At 48.0% G+C, this 24,985-nt stretch overlaps 1 protein-coding gene across 9 annotated transcripts in view; it reads right to left on the minus strand.

Annotated features, from left to right (window-relative positions):
- The window catches only part of EVI5L (ecotropic viral integration site 5 like), a 32,795-nt gene extending 17,125 nt beyond the window's left edge, over positions 1-15,670 (minus strand). For 2 of the 9 annotated variants that reach the window (XM_037056619.1, XM_037056617.1), the window contains exons 1-5: positions 9,531-9,674; positions 3,970-4,153; positions 1,454-1,643; positions 842-1,066; positions 664-738 (exon numbers count right to left, since the gene is read on the minus strand). In XM_037056619.1, coding sequence (XP_036912514.1) covers positions 664-738; positions 842-1,066; positions 1,454-1,643; positions 3,970-4,153; positions 9,531-9,582 — 726 coding nt within the window. In that variant the 5' untranslated portion in view covers positions 9,583-9,674. The other 7 variants (XM_037056620.1, XM_037056621.1, XM_037056616.1 and 4 more) reach the window with 7 other exon arrangements.
- Positions 15,671-24,985: the final 9,315 nt, after the last annotated feature.

Below are 24,985 nucleotides of genomic sequence, written 5' to 3' on the forward strand. Positions count from 1 at the left end.
CCAGCAGGGGCTGTGAGTGTGGGAGGGGCAGGAGGGGACACTCGCTGCTCTTTTCATGTCCCCAGAGTACTGTGCTTGGCCTGTTTCTATTCTCTTTACGTCTATTAAATGTGGACTGTGTGGGCTGCCCGAACTCTCACAATAAACTTCTGGTCACCCTTGTTTACTGATGGGTAACCTCCTGAGACTGAAGTCACTTGCCAAAGGCCACTTGGCAGGGACCAGTGGGGCTGGGACTTGAGCCGCTTGTCTGGCTGCCTCCAGAGCAGAATGTTGGGACATTCTCGGTCCACTCATAGCATCTCTGTTCTCCCCTTCTGAAGCCTCCTGGATTCTCTGGACAAAACCCCCAGCCCCATAAAGTTCACATTGGCCAACTTAAGTTCCCTCCTGGAGTTCCCTGTTCAGCCCTGGGAGATGACTGAGTAGGACAGCCTGCCCCTCCATCCCCTGCATAGTACAGCAGACAGGACAGGAAGTCAGCCCGTCTGTGCTCACCCACTAGGGACTTGGCCTGGGGACCATCAGAGGTCACAGGTGGAAGAGGATGGAGGCTCTGACTGTAGAATTCTGGATAGAGGGTTACATCCTACTTCTGTCCACCTTCTGGATGCAGAGCCCAGATGGGCTGGCCCTTGCCATAGCCCAGCCCCTGCCACCTACCTGCATGAGAAGCAGGCCCACGATGAAGGCACTGCCCTGGCAGTAGCCCACCTCCCGGTCCACCAGTGAGTATGCCTGCAAGGGGACGTCAGTGTCAGGGTAGAGTCCTGCCAGGATCCTGCCAGGGCAGTGACAGCAGGCAATGTGGACAGTGCTTGTTCCTGTGGGGTGAGCTTACCTTCATGACATTGAAGAGGACCTCCTGGCCCAGGCTGTCCTGGCCCTTGAAGAACTCGTGTTCTGGGTAGGTGCGGGCAATGTCTCTGCGGATCAGCTTCTCACACGGGGAGGACATTTTGAGCAGCTCTGAGTACTGGTTCTTGACTGGCATGTTTGTGGCGCTGCACAGGAGCTGCCACACGATAGCCCGGAAGTGGTGTGGGATGCCCTTGTGGATCAGCTCCTGGGGACGGGGTGGGCAGCAGGAGGCCAGGCTGGACATTGTCCCAGTGCAGCCTCCTCACAGCTACCCAGTCCAGTCCCCAAGACAAGGCTTGCCCACGCCATGCATGCGGCTTAGAGCTCGGCTGCATCTTTGCACTGCAGACAGAATTTACACTGCTTAATCTACTACCCCCAGTCTGTCGCAGAACATAGTGGGGCAGGAAACAAATGGGTCCCTGAGATGTCAGTGTGATAGCTACTTACCTGGTCAGATCTCTCTCCCCTCTCCCTCTGGCAAAGCCCTCTGAAAGTGCCCGCACACTTCCACTTCCATCCCTCTGCCTGGGCCGGGACCCTGCCCCTGCTGGCCGCCCAGCTGCCCACCCACCTCCACCGTCCCTGCCACCTTAAGCAGCTTCTCCTTCCTGCGCCGCCACTCCTCCCACTCGTTGGCAATTCGGCCCCACAGGATCCATGTGTCCTCCTCCAGGTGGCTCAGGTTGGAGGAGGCTGAGGAGCTGGAAACCAGCGAGGAGCCACTGTTTCGTCGGGAGCCATTCATGGAGCGCATGGACTTGGAATCGGCCTCTAGGAGCCTAGGCAGAAAGGGCCAGTAGAGGCAACTACGGGGTGTAGGCACCTCCCACCCAGATCTCTGGGCTTCAGTAACTGCCTAGGGACAGGTGGCTGCTGAGGAGCCTGGCCCCTCCTCCTGGGGATTCCAGAGGCCACCAGGGATTGGGTCTAAAGTGTTCTTGCTGTGTGGCACTTGTTGAATGATGTTGGCCAGAGTCCTAAGCTCTCTGAACTGTGGTCCATCTTGGGTCCTTGCAGAGGCTGCCATTTGTTTGTCCCATTCTGTGTCCACTGGGCTGAGAAGCATGTGGGTTAATTCAATGAGTCTTGTACTACCCCTGAAGGGCAGGTTTTTGTTCAGATCCATGTTTTATAGATGAGGCGCAGAGAGGGTGAGCTGCTTGCTGGAAGCTCCTAGCTAGGGAGAAGTTGTATGAAACCTGATGCTTTGACAGCTAGGTCCTGGCTGACTCTAGAGGGTCTGCCCCTCCCAGTCCTCCCTAAATCTTAGATATAAGGTTTATATCTCACCTCCCAGTGTATCTTTCATGTGCAAATCACCGAATCTAGAACCCACAAAACTACTACCCCTCCTTTATCAAACTCTCACACTCAGGGCCACCATCTCTCCATCCTGATCACCACAGGGCCAGGTACCAGGCAACCAGAGCCACTCCTATACCCCAGAGCGTGTAGAATTATTCCAGAACTAGACCAACCCAGGCCTACCTCTCCCATTGCTTCTCTCCAAAACCACAATGGAGGTACTTGCCCAAATTTCTCCCTGGCTCCGTCCACCTTCTGACTGACCCTTGTGCCTCCCTGTATGGCCTACGTGATGTGCCCTGCCTCCTGCTTCTAGGGGACTGTGAGTGACAAACTGTCTTCTCAGTGGCAGTCCTTTCATGATCTGCTGGCCTTGCCATAGCTGAATGATAAGGAATCTATGATTTATTTAGTTATTTATTAATATTTGAAAGATTTCCCTTTAATTCAAAGCTATACTTCAGGAGAAAAGGGGTAAGTTTTGGAAATGAAAAAAACATAATTGATCAAAATTCTAATTACAATTAAGTGAATATAGTAATTTTTATACAAACTTATCTTGCTATTGACACTGTTTGTGAAAAAGGACAAGTCATATAACAGGTTCGCTTCAAAAGCTCAAAAACCATGATTTGAAAGTTCTTTCAGTTGTTGCCTCTGTTCTGCTAGAAAGGTTCACTAAGTGCACACTGAGAAAGTGTTACTATTTTTAGTCACCTTTCATTTAATAAACATTCCTACTCATGAATATAATCCTATCCTCCTACAACACACTATTGAAAATTAAAAGTACTTACATGCCAAAGGAGGAAAGCCAGGGCAGATTTAAAGGGCTTCAAGGAGTACTTGCCTGTTAAGCACCAGTAACACTCCTTTTTAAAAATTGTTGTTTTTTCAATTAGTTTACATTCACTATTATTGTGTATTAATTTCAGGTATACAGCATAGTGATTAGACAATTGTACACTTCAGAAAGTGTTCCATCCAAAATTTCTAGTCCCCACCTGGCACCACTCAGTTATCAAAACATTATTGACTGTACTTGCTGTGCTGTGCTTTACCTCCCCATAACCGCTTCGAACTATCAATCTGTGCTTCTCCATCCCTTCGTCCTTTTCACCCAGTTCCCCAAATCCCTTCCGTCTGGCAACCATCCGATGTTCTCTGTATCTATGTGTCTGTTTCTGTTTCGTTTGTTTGTTTACATTGTTCATTAGATTCCACATATAAGTGAAATCATATGGTATTTGTTTTTTTCTGACTGACTCGTTTCACTTTGCATCATACCCTCTAGGTTCATCCATGCTGTTGCAAATGGTAAGACTTCATTCTGTTTAATGGCTGAGTCATATTCTATTGTGTAAATGTACCACAGTTTTTTTATCCATGTACCTACTGACAGCCATTTCAGCTGCTTCTAAATCTTGGCTATTGTAAATAACACTGCAGTGAACACAGTGGTGCATATATTCTTCAAATTAGTATTTTGGGGAATAAACCTACATTTTAAAGCAAGGGAGGGCCAGAGGAAAAAGGTGGGAAGCCTGACTCTGGAGTCAGAGGCTGGACTCTCCGGTCCAATAAAGGCCTGAGAAACATGGCCAGGTTTGCAGATGAACTCTGCCTCTTGAAAGCTTGGTTTCCTCACTTGAATGGGGAGCTGTCTGTTCACCTGGGGTTAGGAGGATGACATTGCCTCTTCAGGGTGCTATGACTTTGCCCAAGGCCACACTCAGAAACTGTGGTTTGGGGCCCAGGATGTACAGTGCATCCCCTCTCCATGCCCAGGCTCCAACTCACCGGTTCTGTTCTTCGAGCTTGGCCAGCAGCTCCAGCTCATCAGGGCTGAGGTTCTCAGAGTCAGAAGTAGGGGAGCAGGTAGGGGCTGACAGGGCTTCCTGGGATGAGGAGTCAGGGCTCAGAGTGGGGCTTGCCATGTTGGGCAGGTTCATCAGCTGCAAGCGGTGCCAGGTCACAGCTCTGTCTGGGGGCCAGAGACACCCACACATGGTCAGCACTAGGTAGGGTCTCCACCCCATCCTGCCGGCTCTAGGCTGCTGAGTCTGCTGCTCACTAATGAACATTTCCTCACTCTGGGCTCCCACTTCTGGTTTGTACACTTGGTGCACCCCTCATTCCCACAAACCTCAGCCTAGCTGACAGCTGCACCAGTACCTTCTACTCAAGACTCTGGCTACCAGGACCCCTGACTGTGTCCTCCAGGTACCTGGACAGAGACAGTAGGACCACGACAGGGCCCAGGCTGTCATGCTGTCCAAGGGCATGAAGGCCAAGGCTCCAGTCACTCAGGACCCCTGCTGGGACCTTGAGATATAGCAGCCCTGCTTTGGTGGCCCTTCCTGACAGCCTTGTTGCCTGTCCCCTACTGTGGCCTGCCCTGGGAGGCCTGTCTCATCAACCAAAATGGGCTGCTAGCACAGCCAGAAGCAGTTATTCTCTACTGTTAATTGTCTAGTGCTGCCAATTGCCAGAAGAGTAGACTCCTCTTGGGCTGGGAAGCCAGGGAGGGACACATCAAACTGCTGGGCATCTATACCCTGGTGGACACAGAGTGAGAGCTACAGGCTCTGACCCATATCCTGATCTTGGCCTGCCATGTGTCTGGCAGGTGTTGGCCCTGTTCTTCCTGGGGGTGGTCTGGCCCTGCCCTCCTGGGGGGCTCCAAGGACACTGGTCTCTTGCCTCCTGCCAGTTGCCTTCCATGAGAGGCAGCTCAGCACCATTCCTAAAGCTAAGGCTTCAGACTCAGACAGACCTGTGCCTAAGGCATGGCACCCCCTCAACCAGCAGTATGGCCTTGAGCCAGGCACTTGAGCCAGGGCTGAGGGGTTACGCTTCTCTGAGTCTCCAGTGACCTCAGATGGTAACTGTGAGAACTGAGCATGCTACTGCAGACAACGTGTGCTAACAGTGCCTGATACTTAGTGGTTACTCCGCAAACATCAGCCATTGCTATCCATCCTGGGACCAGGGCTGAGGGCTAGCCAGGGCTCTGGGGCCCTGCTTTGCCTGGTGCGGGGTACCTGGAGGGGTTGGTATTCCCCTGTGGAAGCTTCTAGGGGTCAGGAACTGCTAGGAAAGGGAAGGCCACTAGGAGCTGGGGATGGTGTTCCTTCTACTCAGCCATGCTGCTTCTGATGAGGCCAGGTTAGCACAAAGGGTCTAAGAAGATTGGAAACCCCAGGGTCACAGAAGCAGGAAGAAAGTCCTGCTCCCCACCAACCACCACTGTGGGAAGCTTCTTTATGCCTACCACTTCCCTTACATGCTCTGTACCAGGAGTCCACCATGTGCCCTTGGACCCCACCTGACCTGGCTCTGATAGCTCGGCCTGCATAAGGGCCCATGCCCAGTCCCTGAAGAGGGAGAAACTGGTCCTCTAGCAGCAAGGGGATAGTGACAGGATGAGAGCAGACCCTTTCATACCTGCCTTGCCACCTCAGGTCACTTGGTATCTTCCTGCAGCTTGGACTTTGTTGTCAGCCAATACCCAAGAGCTGGCTGGACTTGACCCTGGCCATGCACTTGATTCTGGCCTCCTTCCCTGATGCTGCCCTGTCATGGTGGGGTGCCATTTATCTTTCACCTTGTGAGGGGGTCCAGCACCCTCCCTTCCCAGGGCCACTGGTTCTGTCTCTGGCTCATGAGGGCTGTCCTAGTCTGTTGAGTGCTGAGGGCTCTGGCTTTTGGTGAGTGGTACAAACTCTAGGTGGTGGCTCCTGGCAGAAGCAGAAGATCTTTCCATCTCATTGCCCAGCTGGCCAGGGACAACCTGCTCCAAAGATCAAGCCACGTGCACCACCTAACCAGAAGTTAATCATTCCTGAGAGAGGGACAGTGAGGGCTGCTCCGGGGCCTCCTGTAGAGTCAAAAAAGTGTGTGGGCAAGAAGTGCTGATCTGGAAGGATCTCTCCAGGTGGGGAAGGGCTGGAAAGGCCTCATGGATTTCCCAGCTTCAGGACTGAGATATGGGGATGTAAGGATCAGCACCTCAGAAGCACAGCTGGATTTGGGGCCTCAGAGAAAGAGCTCACATGTGGCCAGGGTCATGACCTGGGACCACTTTCTCCTTGCTGAGACCAAAGGATCTAAGCCTTAGAGCACATTGGCTTTCCCCTTCCCTTAAAGAGCATGAGAGAATGGTTCAGTTCTGAGTTTCTGGTTAAAAAAAAAAAAAAAAACAAACAAACCAAAGCAACAACAACAAAAACACACACAAAAAACAGGAGCCATCAGCTAAGCAAAGTGTGTTCAGCTGTTTATCACATAGTAATGTGTATTTCATTCAGGATATAAAATTGACTCAATGCACAGAGCTGAAATTTGTAGTCTGACAGGAAGAAACTTCTGATCCCTCAGGAACTTTCTCTTGACCCATCCCCAGACTCCCTAGAAACACTGCTTTGCTGTGTTGGATGTACACAAACTCACACACACAGCTGTATAGGCACACACACACTCATACATGCAGATACACACTCCAAACAACTTGCACACTCAGAAAAAGAGACAGACACACACTCATATACATTTACACATACACACCATCTCATATCCATAGACACCCATGTATACTTTCTGCACCTCACCATCCTGAGAATCAAGTGGATTGGGATAGATGCTGCTTGCTGCCATCCTAGCTTTGTGGGCAGTCTCTCCTCCCTCTCCAGAGTGCCATGACTCTTACTGGCACAGCCATTTCTTCCCTGGCACCTACTGGGGGCCAGGTGCTGTTGTAGGCATGGGAAATGGAGTAGAACAAGGTGATGAGAACACAACCCCACAGGGTGCTCACCATCCTCTCCTGACTGCACAGGCACAGAGATGCAGAGACAGGCGGCTCCCCTCCAGGGCTGAGGGGCTACACTTCTAAAGCCTACACATGGGACCCCTCTTAGTCAGGGATCCTAGCCTCTCAGCATCCCTAACTTAAAAACCCTTTGCCTCTGCTCTGCCTCAGCCACCCAAAAGCAGAATCCTGGCTCCTGAAGGGCAGACCATGGGCCACCTAACCCTGCTTTTGCTGCTACCACCATCCACCTCACCCCCATAGGGTGGCCTGTGGTTTAGGAAGCTAAGCCAAGAACGAGGGTGCGAAAAGACTCTGCTGGTAAGCTGGGGCAGGGAGCCTGGGGGGAGTCCAGATGCTGGACATCTCCCCCTTCTCCTTTTCCTTCTTAGGGCATTTGGACACTGTCAGTCATGCCTCCTCCTTCTTGAAGTCCTCTCCCATCTAGTTCCCAAGAGGCTAGGCTCCTGGCTCTCCTGCTTCTCTGCCCAGGGCTTCTCAGCTTCCCATATAGTGCCTGTTTCTCTATAGGCTTTGCCTTGGCCCTTGACCCTTCATGCCCTTGGTGATTTCACTCTCACGTCTTAAATGACCAAATATATGCCAGAGATTGTGACACCTCTGTCCTCAGCTTTCCCTTTCTCCTGAGCACCAACCAAGATCACCGACTTGGCTGGTGCTCAGGCTCCCGAACATCTCCATTAGACTCCTGGCCAAAGCAGTCATTGCCATTGTCTGGGTTACTGCTGAACCTGGTACAACCTAAGAGTCAAGAAATATTTGGGGAATTGAACCAACCTGCCCACCCACCAATATTTATTGGGTTCCTGCTAGGTGTTAGGTACCAGGCTAAGGACTAAAGGCTAGTGGGCAAAGACAGCCCCTACTCACCCAGAGCATACAGGGGAAGAGACCAACAAATGGTCATCCAAACTTTCTACTACAGATTAGACAGGTACTCAGAATAAAAGAAGGCAGAGTGGAAAACAGTCTGGCATTCCTTCAAAGTGTTCAACCAAGTTACCACATGACCCAGCAATTCTATTCCTAGATGTCTACCCACGAGAATGGAAGCCACACATCCACATGAAAACTTGTACACTAGTGTTCACAGCAGTATTATTCACAAAAGGCAACAAGTGGAAACAACCCAAATATCCAAAGATGGATGAATGGATACACAAAATATGGCCCATCTATATAACAGAATATTATTCAGCCATTAAAATGAAGGATGCTCTGATACGTTCCACAACATGCAAGAACCTTGAAGACATGATGTACAGTGAAAGAAGCCAGACAAAAACAAAAAACAAAAAACAAGTGACATGATTCCATTTACATGAAATGTCCAGAGGCCTGGGGGTGGGGCAGTGGGAGGAAATGGGGGAGGAAGTGCTAATGGGATTTGTTTTGGGGGTAATGAAGTATTCTGGAATTAGTGGTGGTAGTTGCACAACTTTGTGGATATAGTAAGAACCACTGAATTGTTTACTTTAAAAGGGTGACTTTTATGTTATGTGAATTATATATATCTCAGTTAAGAGAAGGTAAGGAATGGAGTGGGCTGGCAGAAGAAGCTGGTACAGGAGCAGTGGGGAAGTGTGGCTGCAACTCCAGAAGTGAAAGTGACTAGGCAGTTCTGTAGCAGCCAGAACCCCACAGGGCCCTGTGGGAGAGGGCAGGAACCCTACTGAGCTTGCATTTTAGGAAAACCCTCCTTGCCTCCAGTCAGGAAAGTTAGCTCTGTCCTAACTAAAGCCAGCCCCTCCTCCCACCACAGGTGGGTCTGTCTGAGCTTGTGATGCTGCCATCTATTGGCCCAGGCTGGGCTTGGTACCCTCCTGGTGTTTGCTCCAAACCCTTTGGCCACTCCCTACTATGACATGAAGCTCAAACATTTCTGCACTGTGCACACAGCCCTGCCAGCCTCACCTCCTCGTCTCTCTACACTCGGCCCATCCGGAGCACCTCCTTCTTCTCGCCTGTCTTTGCACATGCTGTTCTCTCTTGGAAAAGCATTCTTCAAGACTTGGTTTGAAGTGTGTTTTTTTTTTCTGTGAAATATTTCCTGTCAACACCCTGCCTCCAGTGTCCTGGCTCACTTCTCTGTCTCTCTCTGAAAATACCTATCCCCTATACCCCAACCCAAGACATATTCTCTGGCAGTTATATACTTCTGCACATGCCTGCCTGCTCAACTGAGTCATGAACATTCTTAGCACAAGGGTCTATTTTTTAAACTTTCTACTCCAAGCCTATAATGCAGCATCTGGCATTTAGTTAGGTGCTCAATAAATGTCTGCTAAATAAATGAAGACAAAGATTTCTGTGCTACTCAGCCAGGTGATCAAGGTCAACATTGGCAGTAGTAAAGTCAGCCAGTTTACTACTGCCTGACTTTAAAACAAAATTTCTGTGCTACTCAGCCAGTAGTAGTCATGTTGAGAGCATGTGTCCTTGATAGGATGAGAAGGGCATTTCACCCCTGCGTCTTTCTCCCCAAAAACACATCATTCCAGTTTAACTATGAGAAAAATGTGTAACAAACCCAGAATTTTAGAAAATTCCTGACCAGTCCTCCTCAAAACTGTCAAGGTCATCAAAAACAAGGAAAGTCTGAGAAACTGTTCCAGCCAAGAGGAGCCTAAGCAGATGTGCTGATGAAATGTCACGTGGGATCCAGGATAGGGTCCTGGAACAGAAAAAGGATATTAGGGAAAAACTGAGAAGATATAAATAAACTGTGGGCTGTAGTTAATGCTAATATATCAGCGTTGACCCATTAATTATAACAAAGGTACCAGACTAACCTGGGATGTTATTGGTTCAGGGGTCTTGTGGGAACTCTCTGTACTGTCTTCTCCTGTAAATCTAAAACTGTCTAAAAAATAAAGTCTATTTCAAACATAAAAAAGCGATTCTAGCCCTGGCTGGTGTAGCTCAGTGGATTGAGAGCGGGCCTGTGAAGCAAAGGATCAAGGTTCGATTCCCAGTCAGGGCACATGCCTGGGTTGCAGGCCAGTTCCCAGTGGGGAACACATGAGAGGCAACCACGCATTGATATTTCTCTCCCTCTCTCTTTCCCTTCCCCTATCTCTGAAAATAAATAAATAAAATATTTTTAAAAAGCAATTCTGTATCAGTATAGACAGAAAAGTAAAGGATAGTTTTAACACATGAAAGGTGTTACCTTGAACAAAAGGTCACTCAAAGGGTCCCTCAACTAGGCTAGGGGAAGAAAAATTCAAACTTGGATTTGTGACTCCCACACCTTCGCCCTGCAATGATCCGCTGTGCTGCCACTCTCTCTGCCTTCTTTTACTTTAGAAATAATATACATGAGGCACCGAGTGTAGTGAGCAGCATTATTTTTTAACAGGGAGAGCATATAAGAGCCATCTTTCAGAGTTTGGTATTTTCAGAGGCAAGAATAAAGGTCCCAAAGTTTCCTTTAATTCTGGCTCCCTCATTGCCTCCCCCTGGCTGCTGATCTCCCACATCGAATGATTATGGGGACACAGAATCATTTCTGAATCTGAAGCCTTGAAAGATGCCAGCTGACCCCATTTGCCCAGCAGACCACCATGGCCCTGCCTAGCTCCTACTCTGGGGAAAATGGCCTTTTTTTTTTTTTGCAAGGAGTAGTCAACGGATGGGCTAGCTGCCCCTGGGGTAACAAGGACAGCAGTTAGAATTCAGAGGTCACTACCTGCCCCCTTCTTGTCCCCAGTTCTTACTGCTCCTCATTATCCTGGGTATTTCCACATCCATGTATCATGGCTATGTATGTGGCTAACTGATCCCAGACCTCCTGGCTTCCTGTGAGAACTTCAGAGCCAGTAGCCTGGGTTCAAATCCTTCCTCTACTATTTTCTATCTGTGATCTTGGATACGATGCAGTTTGCCTCAGTTTCTTCACCTGGAAACAGATCTAATAATAGCAACTACTCCACAGGTTTTAAAAATTGAAAAAAATTAATTTGAGAGAGAGAGAAAAACATCACTTTGTTCCATTTTTTAAAGCATTCACTGGTTGATTCTTATATGTGCCCTGACCTTGGTGTATTCGGATGACACTTTAACCAACTGAGCTACCTAGCGAGAGCTACTTCACGGGTGTTGTTGGAATACCTAAGCAAAAACCAGTCAAGTGATTAAGACAGGAGCTGGCCCATGATGTTTATTCCTGCTGGGGAGAAATTTCCATGAGAACAGGGTCTGTCCAGCCTATTACTGGATCAAGGCATCTAGTGCACTGTCAGGCATCAAGGCATCTAGTGTACTGTCATTTTGGATCAATAAACAAACCTCCCCTCCTCAGTAGGCCTAGCCCTTATGTGGTGACCCTGTTTAAACATTAAACTCAGTAAAATTATAATCATTGTTATTGATATTAGTTGCAACAGCAGCAAATACCTTCAGTCTAAAATCTGAGGAGGGGACCATTACAACCTGTGAAGTCCCTTCTGACCTAAAAAAAAAAAAGGTTTACTACTCTGTATTATCATCAGCTTACTTTCTGTTACCAAAACAGATTCATTCCTAGCAAATCTCTCATTTTCATAACATTTAGGGTCCCCGAGAATAACAAAGGAAAAAAATGTAAAGCCCTCATAAGCCTTCCAGGGATAGATGAATAAAAGAAGCACCATCTTGAGAAGGTTCTCAGCTCTTCAAGACCAAAATGGTATTCCTGTTACAAAGGCTTACTGGTGTGGGGTAGAGGTGAGGTGGGGATCTGCCCTCTCTCTGGAAACTCTCCAAGGCTGATGGATGGAGCTCTTTCTGCGGAAAAGTTCCAGGCCCTTTTTCAGAAGCAAATGAGTAGAGAAGACTGTCAGCTTCTAAAACCAACCAAATATTTACTGAGCATCTCCTATGTGCCCTAGATTCAACTGTGAGCAGCTATGTGCCCTGCCTTTGTGGGGCTCACCACCTGGTATGAGAAACAGACACCAATAAAACAATTTCACAAGCACATCCAGGGCACTGAGAAGTGGAAGAGAAGTGTGGTGAGTCAATCTCTTCCTAGCAGCAGTGGGTTAATTCTCCTAACTAACCCCCTTCCTTCCACTGTCTCCATTACCCAGTGATGGGCTCCTAGAGCACGTGTGCTGCAGATTTCCCTGGGTGGTAGGGTTTGCTGCCTTTCTGAGTTCTGCCAACTATGGATCGCTATGACCAGGAAGTGTCCTGGTGTGTGCCCTGTGAATTGCCTTTGAAACATGAAGGCTTATGGGATGAGGCCCACCAAAGAGGCATGCTTCCCTGAATGTACCATGCTTGCTGGGCCTCTGTCCAAGCACTCTGGCTACCTGGAACACTCCATACATCATCCCTGCTCCACCTTCCCTGACACGCCAGAAATGCACAGGGCCCTTTCCTGTGTTTCTCACAGCAGCATGCCATACATAATTCTGTCTCATGCTTCCACAAAGGAGGATGTGATGGTAAGGGCATGGTGCCAGAATCCCAGTACCTCCAGGTTGTCTGGAGGATTAAATGAGATACTAAACAAATAGTGCCTGGCATAGGGCCTAGCATGTGGCATGGGCCTGATCAGTGTGCACTACTGTTGCCAGCTTGTCTCACTGCATAGAGAGGGTCCTTAGATGCAGAGCAGGCACCACCTTTGATATTCTTTTAGACCCCGGAATCTAACTCGATTCCCAGTGTGGGGCTTCCCCAAGAACAATCAGCATCTATATTTTGCATGAGGAAGTTGAGATCACCTTCCCATTTGGCCCCTGCACCCATTAAAGCACATACACAAAAACACAGACCTGTACCCCAGTCTAGGGTAAAAGTGCATCAGTATTGTTCATAAGCCCTCCTGGGGAGCCTTCTCATGTTTTCCTGAGGAGTTCACAGTCTCTCCCGGGGAGCCCTCTGACCCCACTGCCCCCATAGAAGGTCCTACCCTGGGGAGGCTGTGTTTCTTGTTGCCTCGTGACCTTCAACAGTCTTCATTTACTTTCTCCCTTCAGCAAGTAGGCAGAACAAACTTCTCCCTACCCAGCATCAGAGGTCCATTGTGGGTAGGGGTAGAGGTGGGATGGGCACTGCCAGCAAGCAGGCTCCCTACTGTCCTCTGTCTCCCAACACAATAGACCATCTCTCATCCCTGATTCAGGCTGGCTTCCTGTGGGGCAGCTGGGTCACAGAGAGACAATCATTACCCAGTGATGTATCAACTAAGTACAGCCAGGGTACAGGTTGGCTAGTGATTCTGTTAAGACTCTTAGATGGACAAGTGCCCCCCTGGACTCCAATGACTCCTTCTGCATGGTGCCCAGGGGATAGTCAAAGCCACATCCTAACCTCATTGCTCCCCTGCAGTACAAACTACTGTTCTAAGAATTTATCTCCCCCCCCGCCCAATTTTCCAGATGGAGAAGTTCAGGCCCTAAGCCAAGATGTCCTTTTTTTCCAGGCCATCCAGAATTCACTGGTGAATATCCACAAAGAAGCCTGGTCTTGCTTACCTAGAATTTGCTAGGGATGCTTGAAGGAGCCCAGACAGGCAGTGCTGGGACAGGACTGATCTGGAATCCATATAGGGGGACCTGGGGTCCTCCTTACTCCCTGCAGTCTGGTCTTGCCAGCTTACCAGTTCTGTTATCTGCTCTCCTCTCTTGGCTCACCTCATTCCTGTGCAGGGCCAAGCCAGCTGCAGTTCCTTCCAAACGACCAGCAGTCAACAGCAGAAGCCCAGCGGAACCCACAGGTTGGACCCAAGAGTAAGGTTTGTGGGGTAGCGGGACAGGCAGGAAGAGCCAATACAACCCCAAAAGATACTTGGACACAGGTCCTCTAGTTCCATCACTGCCCAGCTGAGGGAAGAACCACCCTACATTTCTCCTTTTGCAAATAATCCTTAACAAAGAGCTGTCTGCTTCTGGCAGGCCCGAACTCAGCTCCACAGGGTCCCAAATGCCAGGAGAGAAGGAAGCTGTTTCATTTCGGCATAACATATGGGTTGAGGGTAAAAGAACTGACAGGGATTGTCAGGGGCTGCCCCTGGACAATAGCACTGGCCCTGCCATCTGAGGCCAATAGGCGTGATGAGGTCAGCATGCTGGTTCTACCCAGTCTGGGCAGACTTCAGGCCCAGGGCAGTGAGCAGTCTGAACTTCCCTTCCCTGCCAAGGGTGGCATAAATCAGGGGGTAGGCAGGGACTCTTTTAGGGACACTTTGCTGTAGGAGAGAGTGTCCTTCCCTTGGAAGAAGGGCAAAGTGGGGAGAGATGCATAAAGGGGTAGAGGCCTGCAGCAGGTTTCCACAGGGTGCTGGGAGATTCCGGGTCGCCCCACTACCTCCAGGTCCCAGTGGGGGTGCCAGCTCAGGGAGGTTGCTGTGGCTAGATAGACTGGCTGCCTGGGGTAGGGCAGCCATAGTGTCTGAGTCTCAGCCAGAGCTGGGAGTGCTGTGGCCTCTAGGAGGACCTGGGAAGTTAAGGTACAAGAAGGAGTGTTGAGGAGACCTGTGTGAGTGTGTGTGTGTATGGTTCCAACCGCCTGGTCTGTGTTGGAGGTCCTGAGTTTCTCTGTGTATGTGGGGGGTCCAAGTGTTTGATTGTGTGTATGTATGTGTATGTGTGCATATCAGGGGCTCCTGAATAATGTCTATGGTGGGTACCAGGATGCGCTCATTATGCTTTTTTTGGGGGGGATGGTGGTGGTTCATGAGTATCTCTGTGTGAGAACTGTGTGTGTGTGTGAGCTATATGAGGCTCTCAGAAAGATGTGTCTTTGGGTGGGGAGGGGTAGCTCATAACAATTGGGAGGTAATGCTGAGCAAGAGGTGAGTCTGGACTTCCAGGAAGCAGGGGTCAAGATGAGTCAGGGTCAGGTATGTGTGTGTGGAGCTGCTGGAGTGTTCTGGGAGGACCCCAGGAATGATTTTCAGGGGTAGTGAGGTGAGGCCTGTGGACAGGAATCCTGATTTACAGAGGCTAGGCAGGGGTCCTGTGGGGTCAGAAGTGAGAGACAGGGAGGGCCCTGAGGCTGGTATCCTTGGGGGTGGGGGCAGGTGTAGGCCGATAGGATGGGGAATGAGAGGAGGGACGCGGTGGCAAGGGTTCTGCAGATGGGAGGGATCCTAAGGGATCAGAAGGGGTGGTGTTGTCCTGGGCCTGCGGGGGCAGGTCTGCGAGATAGGGGATGGGGGCGGTCCTCAAGGGTCCCAGGAGGGGTCCTGAGGGTCAGTAAAGAAGGTGGGCGAAGGTCCTTGCCCTGAGGGCACCCCTCGGGAGGGACGGGTGGGGGTGGGGGGACTCTCGGGAGGGTCCGGGGAAGGGCCCTGAGAAGTCGGGAGGCGTCAGGAACAAGGGTGGGCGGAGGTCGGAGCCCGAGGCTGACGGCCAGAGTCCGCGCTGGGAGTGCAGGGGGCTCCCAGCGCGGGTTCCGGGAGGAAGACGCCCGACTCCCTGTCTTGCCCGGCCCCCGTGGGCCACAGCGCGGAGTCGCCGGCCTGAGAAGGCACCAGGACGCCTGGCCCACGCCGCCTCCCTACCTGCGCTGAGCGTGCCGCCATCGTAGTGCCGACCCTCGCAGTCCCGGGCTGCGCCGCCGGATCCCCGTCGCGCCGCTAGCACCGCAGCACGGGCCCGGCCCCCTCAGCCGCCCCCCGGGACCGCTGCGGCCGACCGCTCAGCCGCTGCCATTTCACCGGCTGACAGGAGCCTCTGCCCCGCCTCCGAGGCCCAGTCAGCCAATTCACCGCCCCTAGTTACCCTGGCTCCGCCCACAAGGCAGGAGTGACGGGATGTTTGGCCAGTCCGTGGCCATTCCGTGAACAGTATTCTGGCTACGGCCAGAAGATTGCCTCCTCCAAAGAGAAAAGCGAATTGAAATTAGGAAAGCAGTGAAGGACGGGTTCTTTTGCCTATCAAAATATGGAATCCTGTTGATTTACCACCTGGAGAGACCAATAAGGAGGAAAGAGGGGTGTGTCCCTGAGAGAAGGCTGCGGCCTTGAGGAACCCCAGACTGAGGCAAGAAGCTTTTGGCCCTAAGACCCGCCTATAGCCGGGCTCTCTGCCCTATAACGAGACATCCTGAGATGTTCATTATCATCTGCCCCTCAAACCAAGCTGTGACAACTGTTGGGGGAGTCTATAAAGAAGATTGACAACTGAAGGAGGGCGGTGAAGTAACACTCTGTAGCCAATGGGAGCTTGATATTGGTGTGCGGTTAGCTTGAAACCTATATTGACTGACGTAGGAGAGGGGCTTAGGGGGCGAGACCTAGACAGCGGTGGGGCGGGGCCAGATAAGGGAGCGACCAATGATTGGGTCTGGTAAAGGGCGTGGCCAGAAATCCCTAAGGCTGAAGGTGGAGATGAGGGACGCCTCTTCTTTGAGCCGGGCACTGCTGGAGGTAGGGCTATTGGTGATGGAGATCACACCGAAGACTCTGGCCGGTCCCTTCCCCTAGTCTGTCTTGTCCGGATCTTCTCTGGGACTCACAGTACCTTATGTTTCCTCATTAAAGCTCTGATCAGACTGTGTTATCGCTGCTTACACGGCCCTCCCTCCCATTCTCCACCCCTGATGGCTGTGGTGGGGTAAGCCTAATTCAGGTCTGGAGGGATTCCCAGCATTGTTGAGTAGAGGCCCCGCACATAGGACTGCTTATAAATGTTTGCTGAACGAATGACTAAATGAATGGTGCGCCCAAGGCTCAGGCCTTGTAGGGACAATGACTGACAGCCTACAAGACTTAGCAAAACAGGCAAGTACCCACCCCACGTTGCAGAGATGGGTCCTACGGGGTGGGGCAGGGAAGCACCCTGTCACAAGAGGGTGACATCATAAATTCAGAATGGGGGCTGAAAATTGAGAACAGGAGGGCTGGGACCCAGAATGGGCATTCCAGGACCTTCTAAAGTCTAGCTCTCAACCTTCTAAATAGAAGGGAGTTCTGTTTGGTTTGGGGAGCAATGGCTGACACTTCTTTGCTCCCTGTCCCTGTCCATCAACCTCTGCCTTTCTACACTCTGTCCCATCTACATTTTGTCTCTGTCTGCACTCTCTGCTGCTCTCTACTCTCCCTCTGTCTCTGTATGTGTCTTTCTCTCTCTTTATCTACATTGTAGCTATGAAAATTCTGGAACTATTAAGAAAAGCCTCAAAACATTATTTCTAAAAACTCTGATGGTAAAAATACATATAATACATTCTGTCTCCCTCACAAGCTTCTCCTTCATCTTTTTTCCTCTCTCCCTCCCTCCCTTCCTTCCTCCCTTCCTTCCTTCCTTCCTTCCTTTCTTTCTTGAAAGAATAGATCTTTATGTCTCTCCTTTAAATCTCAGCTATGGACCCGACTAGAGTAGCTCAGTGGGTTGAGTGTTATCTGGCTAACCAAGAGATCTCTAATTCGATTCCCAGTCGGGGCACATAGTTGGGTTGCAGGCAGGTCCCCAGTTGGGTGTGTGTGAGAGGAAACCAATCAGTATTTCATCCATGTTTCTCTCCCTCTTTTTCTCCTTCCCTTCCCCTCTCTCTAAAAATAAATAAATAAAATCTTAAAAAGATAAAGTGCTTAAAAGTCAACTTATTTGGGCATTCTTTTTTAAAAAAATATATTTTATTGATTATGCCATTACAGTTGTCCTATTCCCCCCTTCATTCCCCTCCACCCTGCACACCCCTCCCCCACCATTCCCCCCCTTTCATTCATGTCCATGTGTCACAAGTTCTTTAGATTCTATATTTCCCATAGTATTCTTGCTCTCCCCCCGTCTATTTTTGATCTACTGTCTATGCTACTTATTCTCTGTACCTTCTGCCCCCTTCTCCTCCCACTCCCCTGTTGCTAACCCTCCATGTGATTTCCATTTCTATGATTCCACTCCTGATCTAGCTGTCCTCTTAGTTTGCTTTTGTTTTAGGTGTGGTTGTTAATAACTGTGAGTTTGCTGTCCTTTCACTGTTCATATTTTTTATCTTCTTTTTCTTAGATAAGTCCCTTTAGCATTTCATATAATAAGGGCTTGGTGATGATGAACTCCTTGAATTTGACCTTCTCTGAGAAGCACTTTATCTGCCCTTCCATTCTAAATGAAAGCTTTGCTGGACAGAGCAATCTTGGATGTAGGTCTTTGGATTTCATGACTTGGAATACTTCTTTCCAGCCCCTTCTTGGCTGTAAGGTCTCTTTTGAGAAATCTGCTGACAGTCTGATGGGAATTCCTTTGTAGGTGACTGTCCCCTTATCCCTTGCTGCTTCTAGGATTCTTTCCTTCATTTTAATCTTGGCTAATGTAATTATGATGTGCCTTGGGGTGTTCCTTCTTGGGTCCAACTTGTTTGGGACTCTCTGAACTTCCTGGATTTCCTGGAAGTCTATTTCCTTTGTCAGATTGAGGAAGTTCTCCTTTATTATTTGTTCAAATATGTTTTCCACTCGTGGCTATTTCTTTTCCCCTTCTGGTACCCCTATAATTCGCATGTTGGAATGTTTAAAGATGTCCTGGAGGTTCCTAAGCCTCTGCTCATTTTTTTGAATTCTTGTTTCTTTACTATTTTCTGGTTGGATGTTTTGTTCTTCCTTCTGGTCCACTCCCTTGATTTGAGTCCCAGTTTCCTTTCCATCACTATTGGTTTCCTGTGCATTTCCCTTAATTTCAATTAGTTTATCCTTCATATGTTCCTCCAATTTGTGACTAAAATCAACCAATTCTGTGAGCATCCCGATCACCAATATTTTGAACTGTGCATCTGAAAGGTTGGCTATTTCTTGGTTGCTTAGAAGTATTGGCTCTGGGGCTTTGAGCTGTTCTTGAGCCATAATGTTTTGGTATGTTCGCACCTGTTATGTATGAGGGGCGGAGCCTTAGGTGTTCACCAGGGCAGGGTGACCCAGTTGCTGGGTTGTGGTGCTGTCCTTGGGGGCGGGGTCAGAGAGGGAAAAAATGGCACTTTGCTCTGCTCTCTCTCAGAATTCTGTCCCCTCTGCGGCTTCCTACAAGCAAATTGGGCCCTTCTGGTGTTGGTTCCTGGGTGTGTGGGCTTGTGTATCCTCCAGGACCCCGTGGGTCTCTCCAACGAACTCTCTGTGAGCCTGGGAGCCTCTACTGGCACCTAGACCCTGAAAGTCTTTCCAATTGGTGCTTTCAGGCTCTAATTCCCATCGCTGGGGCCCTAGCCTGAGCAGTCTGTCTCACTGTTCGCTCTTTTGCTTGGTTTATTTGCGCACAAATGTGTGACCACTGTCAGCCAGCTGCCCTGCGCTCTCACTGGGTCCACCCGTTGCCACCCCACGCCTGGGATCTGCCAACCACCGCAGTCTATGCTCCTGAGTCAGTACCAAACAATCTTTTCTGCCCAACCCCACTCAGCCACTGACCCCGCCCCTCTTACTGGTCTGGCTGAATGCTTCGTTGTTGTTGGACTTTCGTACAGTTCAATTTTCTGTGTTTTGGCTGCGTTTTTGTTACTAAAATCTCTTTAAACTTAGTTGTCTTTAAACTTAGTTGTGCGAAGAGGCACAGTGTTTCCACCTACGTCTCCATCTTGGCTGAAAGTCCTATGTGTTGGGCATTCTATAGTCCCAACAAAGTTAAAGGTGACTTTAAAATTGGTGAGCTTAAGGCTGAAATTAATTTATGGACATTGTCCCCTGATTTCTGAGTAGGTCTAGGAGGGGGTTACAGATCCCATGGACATGGTTGGAGATGAGATGCAGGGTGTTGACTCAGGAGGGCAAGGGTGACATCAGGATGTGGTAAGGGCCAAGTAACCAGCATGGGACAATTTTTTAAAAAAGATTTTATTTATTTATTTTTTCAACAGAGGGTGAGGGAGGGGGAAAGAGAGGGAGAAAAACATCAATGTGTAGTTGCCTCTCATGTGCCCCCCACTGGGGACCTAGCCTGAAACCCAGGCAGGCACATGCCCTGACTGGGGATCAAACCTACTGCCCTTTGGTTTGCAGGCTGGTGCTCAATTCACTGAGCCACACCAGCCAGGGATGATTTTTTAAAAAAATTTTATTTATTTTTAGGGAAGGGGAAAAGAGAGGGAGAGAAACATCAATGTGAGTGAGAAACATCAGTTGTCTATGCACCCCAACTGGGGACCAAACCTGCAGCTCAGGCATGTGCCTGGGATCAAAGTGTGATCTTTTGCTTTGTTGGATGGCACCCAACCACTGAGCCACACTGGTCAGGGCCAGGCTGCCTGATTATTGATTCCTGCCCTCAGTCTATAGGGATCTCCTTCTGGTCTGTGGATGTTAGCTGAGGTTCTGGAATTCTTCTGTGGGCAAGTTTCTGAGTGGCCAGTCCAGCCTGGCCCACATTTCAAAGTAGGAGAGACATTCCTCTAAAACAGCAGGTGGCGTTTTTCTAAGAAAATTGGGGAGGTAAGTGGGGTATGACCTGGAGTCCATCTTTGGGGAAAACCTCCTGCTGCCAAATCAAAGCTTACAGAGTGTGGCCCTGAGGCGGCCAGGACACGCGTACACGCCTGCAACCTGGGAGAGTGCACCCTGAGGAAGGTCCCCTGTGCTCACACCCATAGCCCCAGGGAGAGTTTTCACCTGAACCTGTGGGACCAGAGGTTGCTTGGGATCTGGGTTGGAGGGTGAGTGACTGCCAATCTAGAAGGAATAAAAGCAAAACCAATCACCCCTCAGCCTGCTGCAGCCAGGAAGAACAGCAAAACTAGCTTGGCCAGTTTGATGCTAGCAGGAGGCTTTTTTTAAAAAAGCAATTATTTATTTATTTATTTATTATTATTATTTTTATCTTTTAACTCCTTCTTCCTCTCTTTCCTTCTTTCTTGTTTTATTCCTTATTCCTTTCTTTCCTTTTTCATATCTTCTTCCTTCCTTCTTTTTTAAAAAATAATTCCCACAAGAGACAAAAAAACCTGGAACTGTGAAAAGACCAGAGTTGGACCCAAAGAGGGGGCACCCTAACAGCTGAGACAGTGAGACAAATTTCACTTTGCTACTACAGAGAACTTGCAAGTTATTATGTATTTGTATTATTATTTTTCATTATTCTTACATCTTTTATTTTATTAGTGTTTTTGTATTCCTCTTCTTTCTGTTTAGTCTTCTTTGCTTGGCTGTTTAAATTGCATTGTCTGACTGGTTTCCTGTGGCAGATCCTGGCCGGAAGGATCCATGTATGTTCTAGCTGCTCGTGAACAAATACACAAGGACTACAGGAATCCTGTGGAAAAAAAGGGATGGCATGGCCTCTCTCTAAGTCAGAAAGAGAGTGCCCCAATCCTTGCCTGGGCAGGCTTTTATTGTTTTCCTGGGTATATTACATGGAGGGTGGTCCTCATTTACTAGGCACAGGTTCACATTAGGTGGTTACCTTTTACAGACAGCAAAGGAGAGGATATTGCTAATTACATCAAAGAAGAAGGGTATTTGCAAATGTAAAGGGAAAAGTGGTTGGATTGTTAACACCCCATACTTGGGAGGTTTAGCCCAGATTTTAGAAAGTTGCTGTAAGCCCTTTCTGCTTCAATCCAGGGGAAGGGAGTTTTGGCAAAAGCAAGCCTCATAGCAGCCTAGGTACAATGCAGGCCTGATTCCCTGTGGGAAAACCTATCCATGGGCATGGTCCTGTGTGCCAACTCATACTGCACTGGTTTTTCCACATGAGGGCTGTACTACATTTCCACGACACGTGAAACAGTCCCCTACAGTTTCTCTCAGTTCTCTTTCATAGTGTATTATTAATTTACTGTCTTTGACTTTGCTTGTGTTCTATTAGCACATTACTTCCTATACTTCCTATTCTGGTTATCCAGGTCACATAGATTCTGTCATGTGATTTTGCTCCATTATTGTTGTAAGTAATAGCTATTTCATACAATTGTAAATACTACACAACACCACTCTATATCTTGGCCCACCTTAAGGTTTCCTGAACTCTATTACTGTGTGGTTAACTCTACTCTCACACACACGACACCTGTTTTCTATCCTTTACTCTTACTTCACCTCATAATCTGATCTACCACAAGCTCACTGCTTTCTAGATTCAACACACAATTCTCCCCCCCAACAAGAGTCTTATCTCCTTTCCACCCTTCTTAAAAAGTGGCTAAGTGGGTGAAATATCATGTATATTTCATAATTCTATACATATCAAAAGGATCTCCTATCTCTTCTCTATGGTTTGGTACTGTAAATATTATAGAATACACACTTGCTGGCTTAAACCATTTTGCCTTCCCCCTCTGCCCCGGTCTGGCCGCAGCAGGGTCCAGGGATTCCTGAAAGGTGGGTAAGGCATTGGCGATGGGTAACAGACGACAACACGCCTCAAAGGACAGTGAAGCTCTGTTCCGTTTATTGCAAGTACAAGCAGGTTTTTATATTTTCATTTTTGGTAGTGATTAATATTTACAGGTGCATAGCATGATCAGTTAAGCAGAAAAAACCAATACAAAGGTAACCAGGAAAAGTACAAAAGTTCCCATGGTTTCAGTTATGTTAAACAAATGTTATTTTGACCAGGAGAACCATTAATCAGAAAATTTGAAATAGCTCTATGTACAGAGTTTGAATATCTTATTGTTTATTAAAGGTCTTAGAACTCAACATGGGGCAAAAAGATACGCTAGATTGAGCAGAGGTTAGGAAACTCATAAGCCTTTGTGATGTCTAACTTAGCTATCTATCTTTCTGTATAACATATTTCTCTGTGTACTATAAACTCTGTCTCCCTAGTAACTGTTTTCTACATGCTTAATAGCTAACTAGCTTCTCCTGTTTCTTTGCCTGTCTAATTCTAATAGATATATATTCCTATTCAAGGTAAAGGAGGGGCTGTTATTCCAACAACTTTAGACATTCAGGGGCTATTTCACTAGAGGGTATTTGCCTCGGGACTTACTTAAAGGGGCTGCCTTGGGTATTCCAGGCCCCCTACTAGCTGATATCATCTTATCCTACAGTTGCTTAATTAGGTCAGGGAAGGAAGTGTTATTTCCCCTGAATTCACTGGACATCATGGGCCCTTTCTCCTTTGGGGTCTCAGAGGAGGTGTTATTTTGGGGAAAGGCCAAGGTGATATTGTTCTCAACCTGACCTAGTTGCTGTTCAACTTTGAGAATGGTCAGCATTTCTAGGAGATTCCAAATTATCAGAAAGGTAAAAGTTAGAATACCAAGAGACAGCAAGATTAAAATCAACACCACATATCCATTCATGCCACATCCGCCAGGCCGGAACATGCTTCTTTGAAGTTGTCCTCCCCATGCTCGGACTTTGTCAGACAGCATGGTTGGTGGAGCTGGACGTGGCACCCCTCCAACTGATCACAAAAAAGAGTAGGTGGAAGCTGTGAACACCATGATACCTGCTGGAAGAGGAAACCCACCAACAAAGGAACCACCAACAGATAACAACAGAAGAAGGTGAAGGAAGGAGTGGGAACCACACTAACTCAACCCAGGACCTATCTGAAAATACAACTAAATAGTACAGAAATTACCCGGAACAAATGACCAAACAAGAGCAAGAGAGAATCCTCAAAACCTTGTACACACAGAAGAACCAACTTCAATACAATCTGCCCACACCTGCACAACAGACTACAGGAGGTGGTAGACAGAGTGACCCTCAGTTAACCAGCTTGTTGGAAGGACCCACCAAAGAAAGATCCAACAGCAATCAAAACCCAAAGACATACATAGAGCCAGCCCAAGACCAGTGAGCTCAGGAGATCAAGGAGACATCACCAATGAATCTCATAGGTATTCTACCATAGAAGTTCACACCACAAACCCAGGGAGCCAGAATGGATAAATTTAAGAAGCACAGGCTAACAAGAAGAGTCTCACAAACAATGGGAAGATGAAGAAGCAATTCCCAAGTGAAAGGAAAGGAGGAAGTCTCAGAAAGAATGCTAAATGAAATAGAGGCAAGTCAACCATCAGATATTGAGTTCAAAGCAATGGTTAACAGGAAGCTCAATGAGATCACAGAGAATTACCGAAAACTACAGGGAAACTACAATGAACTCACTGCAAGCTATATCAACATAAAAAAGGAAATAGAAACTGTCAACAAGGATCAAGAGGAAATGAAAAAAACAATGTCTGAACTGAAGAACACAGTAGAAGAAATCAAAAGCAGGCTCAATGAAGCAGAAGATCAAATCAGTGAGCTGGAGGACAAGGTAGAAAAAGACACCCAGAATGAGCAAGACAAAGAAAAGAGGCCCAGAAAGAATGAAGATGAATTAAGGGGAATGTGGGACAACATGAAATGTAATAATAACTATATAATACAGATACTAGAAGGAGAAGAAGAGCAAGGGCTAGACAACCTGTTTGAAAAGTAATGATGGAAAACTTTCTGAATTTGATGAGAGAAAAGTTCACACAAATTCAGGAAACACAGAGAGTCCCAATCAAGAGGAACCCAAAGAGGTCCACTTCAAAATACATCATAATTAAAATGGCAAAATTCCAAGATAAAGAGAAAATCTTAAAGGCAGCAAGGGGAAAACAAGAAGTAACATACAAGGGAGCTCAGAAAGACTAGCAGCTGACTTCTCAATAGAACTGTTCCAAGCCAGAGGAAATGGCAAGAAATATTCCAAGTAATGAAAACTAGAGACCTGCAACCAAGACTACTTTATCTGGCTCTCAACCAAAATGGAAGGCCAAATAAGGAGCTTCATGGACAAAAGAAGCCTTGAATAATAGACCTCCTCCAAACCAGCTCTGCAGGAAATAATAAAGGGACCTCTTTAAGAACGGGAAGAAAAACAGTGAAAGAGAGAGGAACACAGGTATGAAAAAATGGCAATGAATAAGTACCTATCAGTAATAACCTTAAATATGAATGGATTAAATGCCCCAACCAAAAGACACAGAATAGCAGAATGGATAAGAAAATATGACCCACACATATGCTGCCTACAGGACACCTACCCCAGAATAAAATACCTACACAGATTGAAAGTGAAGGGTTGGAAACAAATATTCTAAGCAAATGGGAAGAAAATAAAAGCTGGAGTA

This window comes from Sturnira hondurensis, unplaced genomic scaffold (genome assembly GCF_014824575.4).
Source record: "Sturnira hondurensis isolate 20B ecotype Veracruz unplaced genomic scaffold, ASM1482457v3 Scaffold0009087, whole genome shotgun sequence".
In the NCBI taxonomy this organism is placed as follows: domain Eukaryota; kingdom Metazoa; phylum Chordata; class Mammalia; order Chiroptera; family Phyllostomidae; genus Sturnira; species Sturnira hondurensis.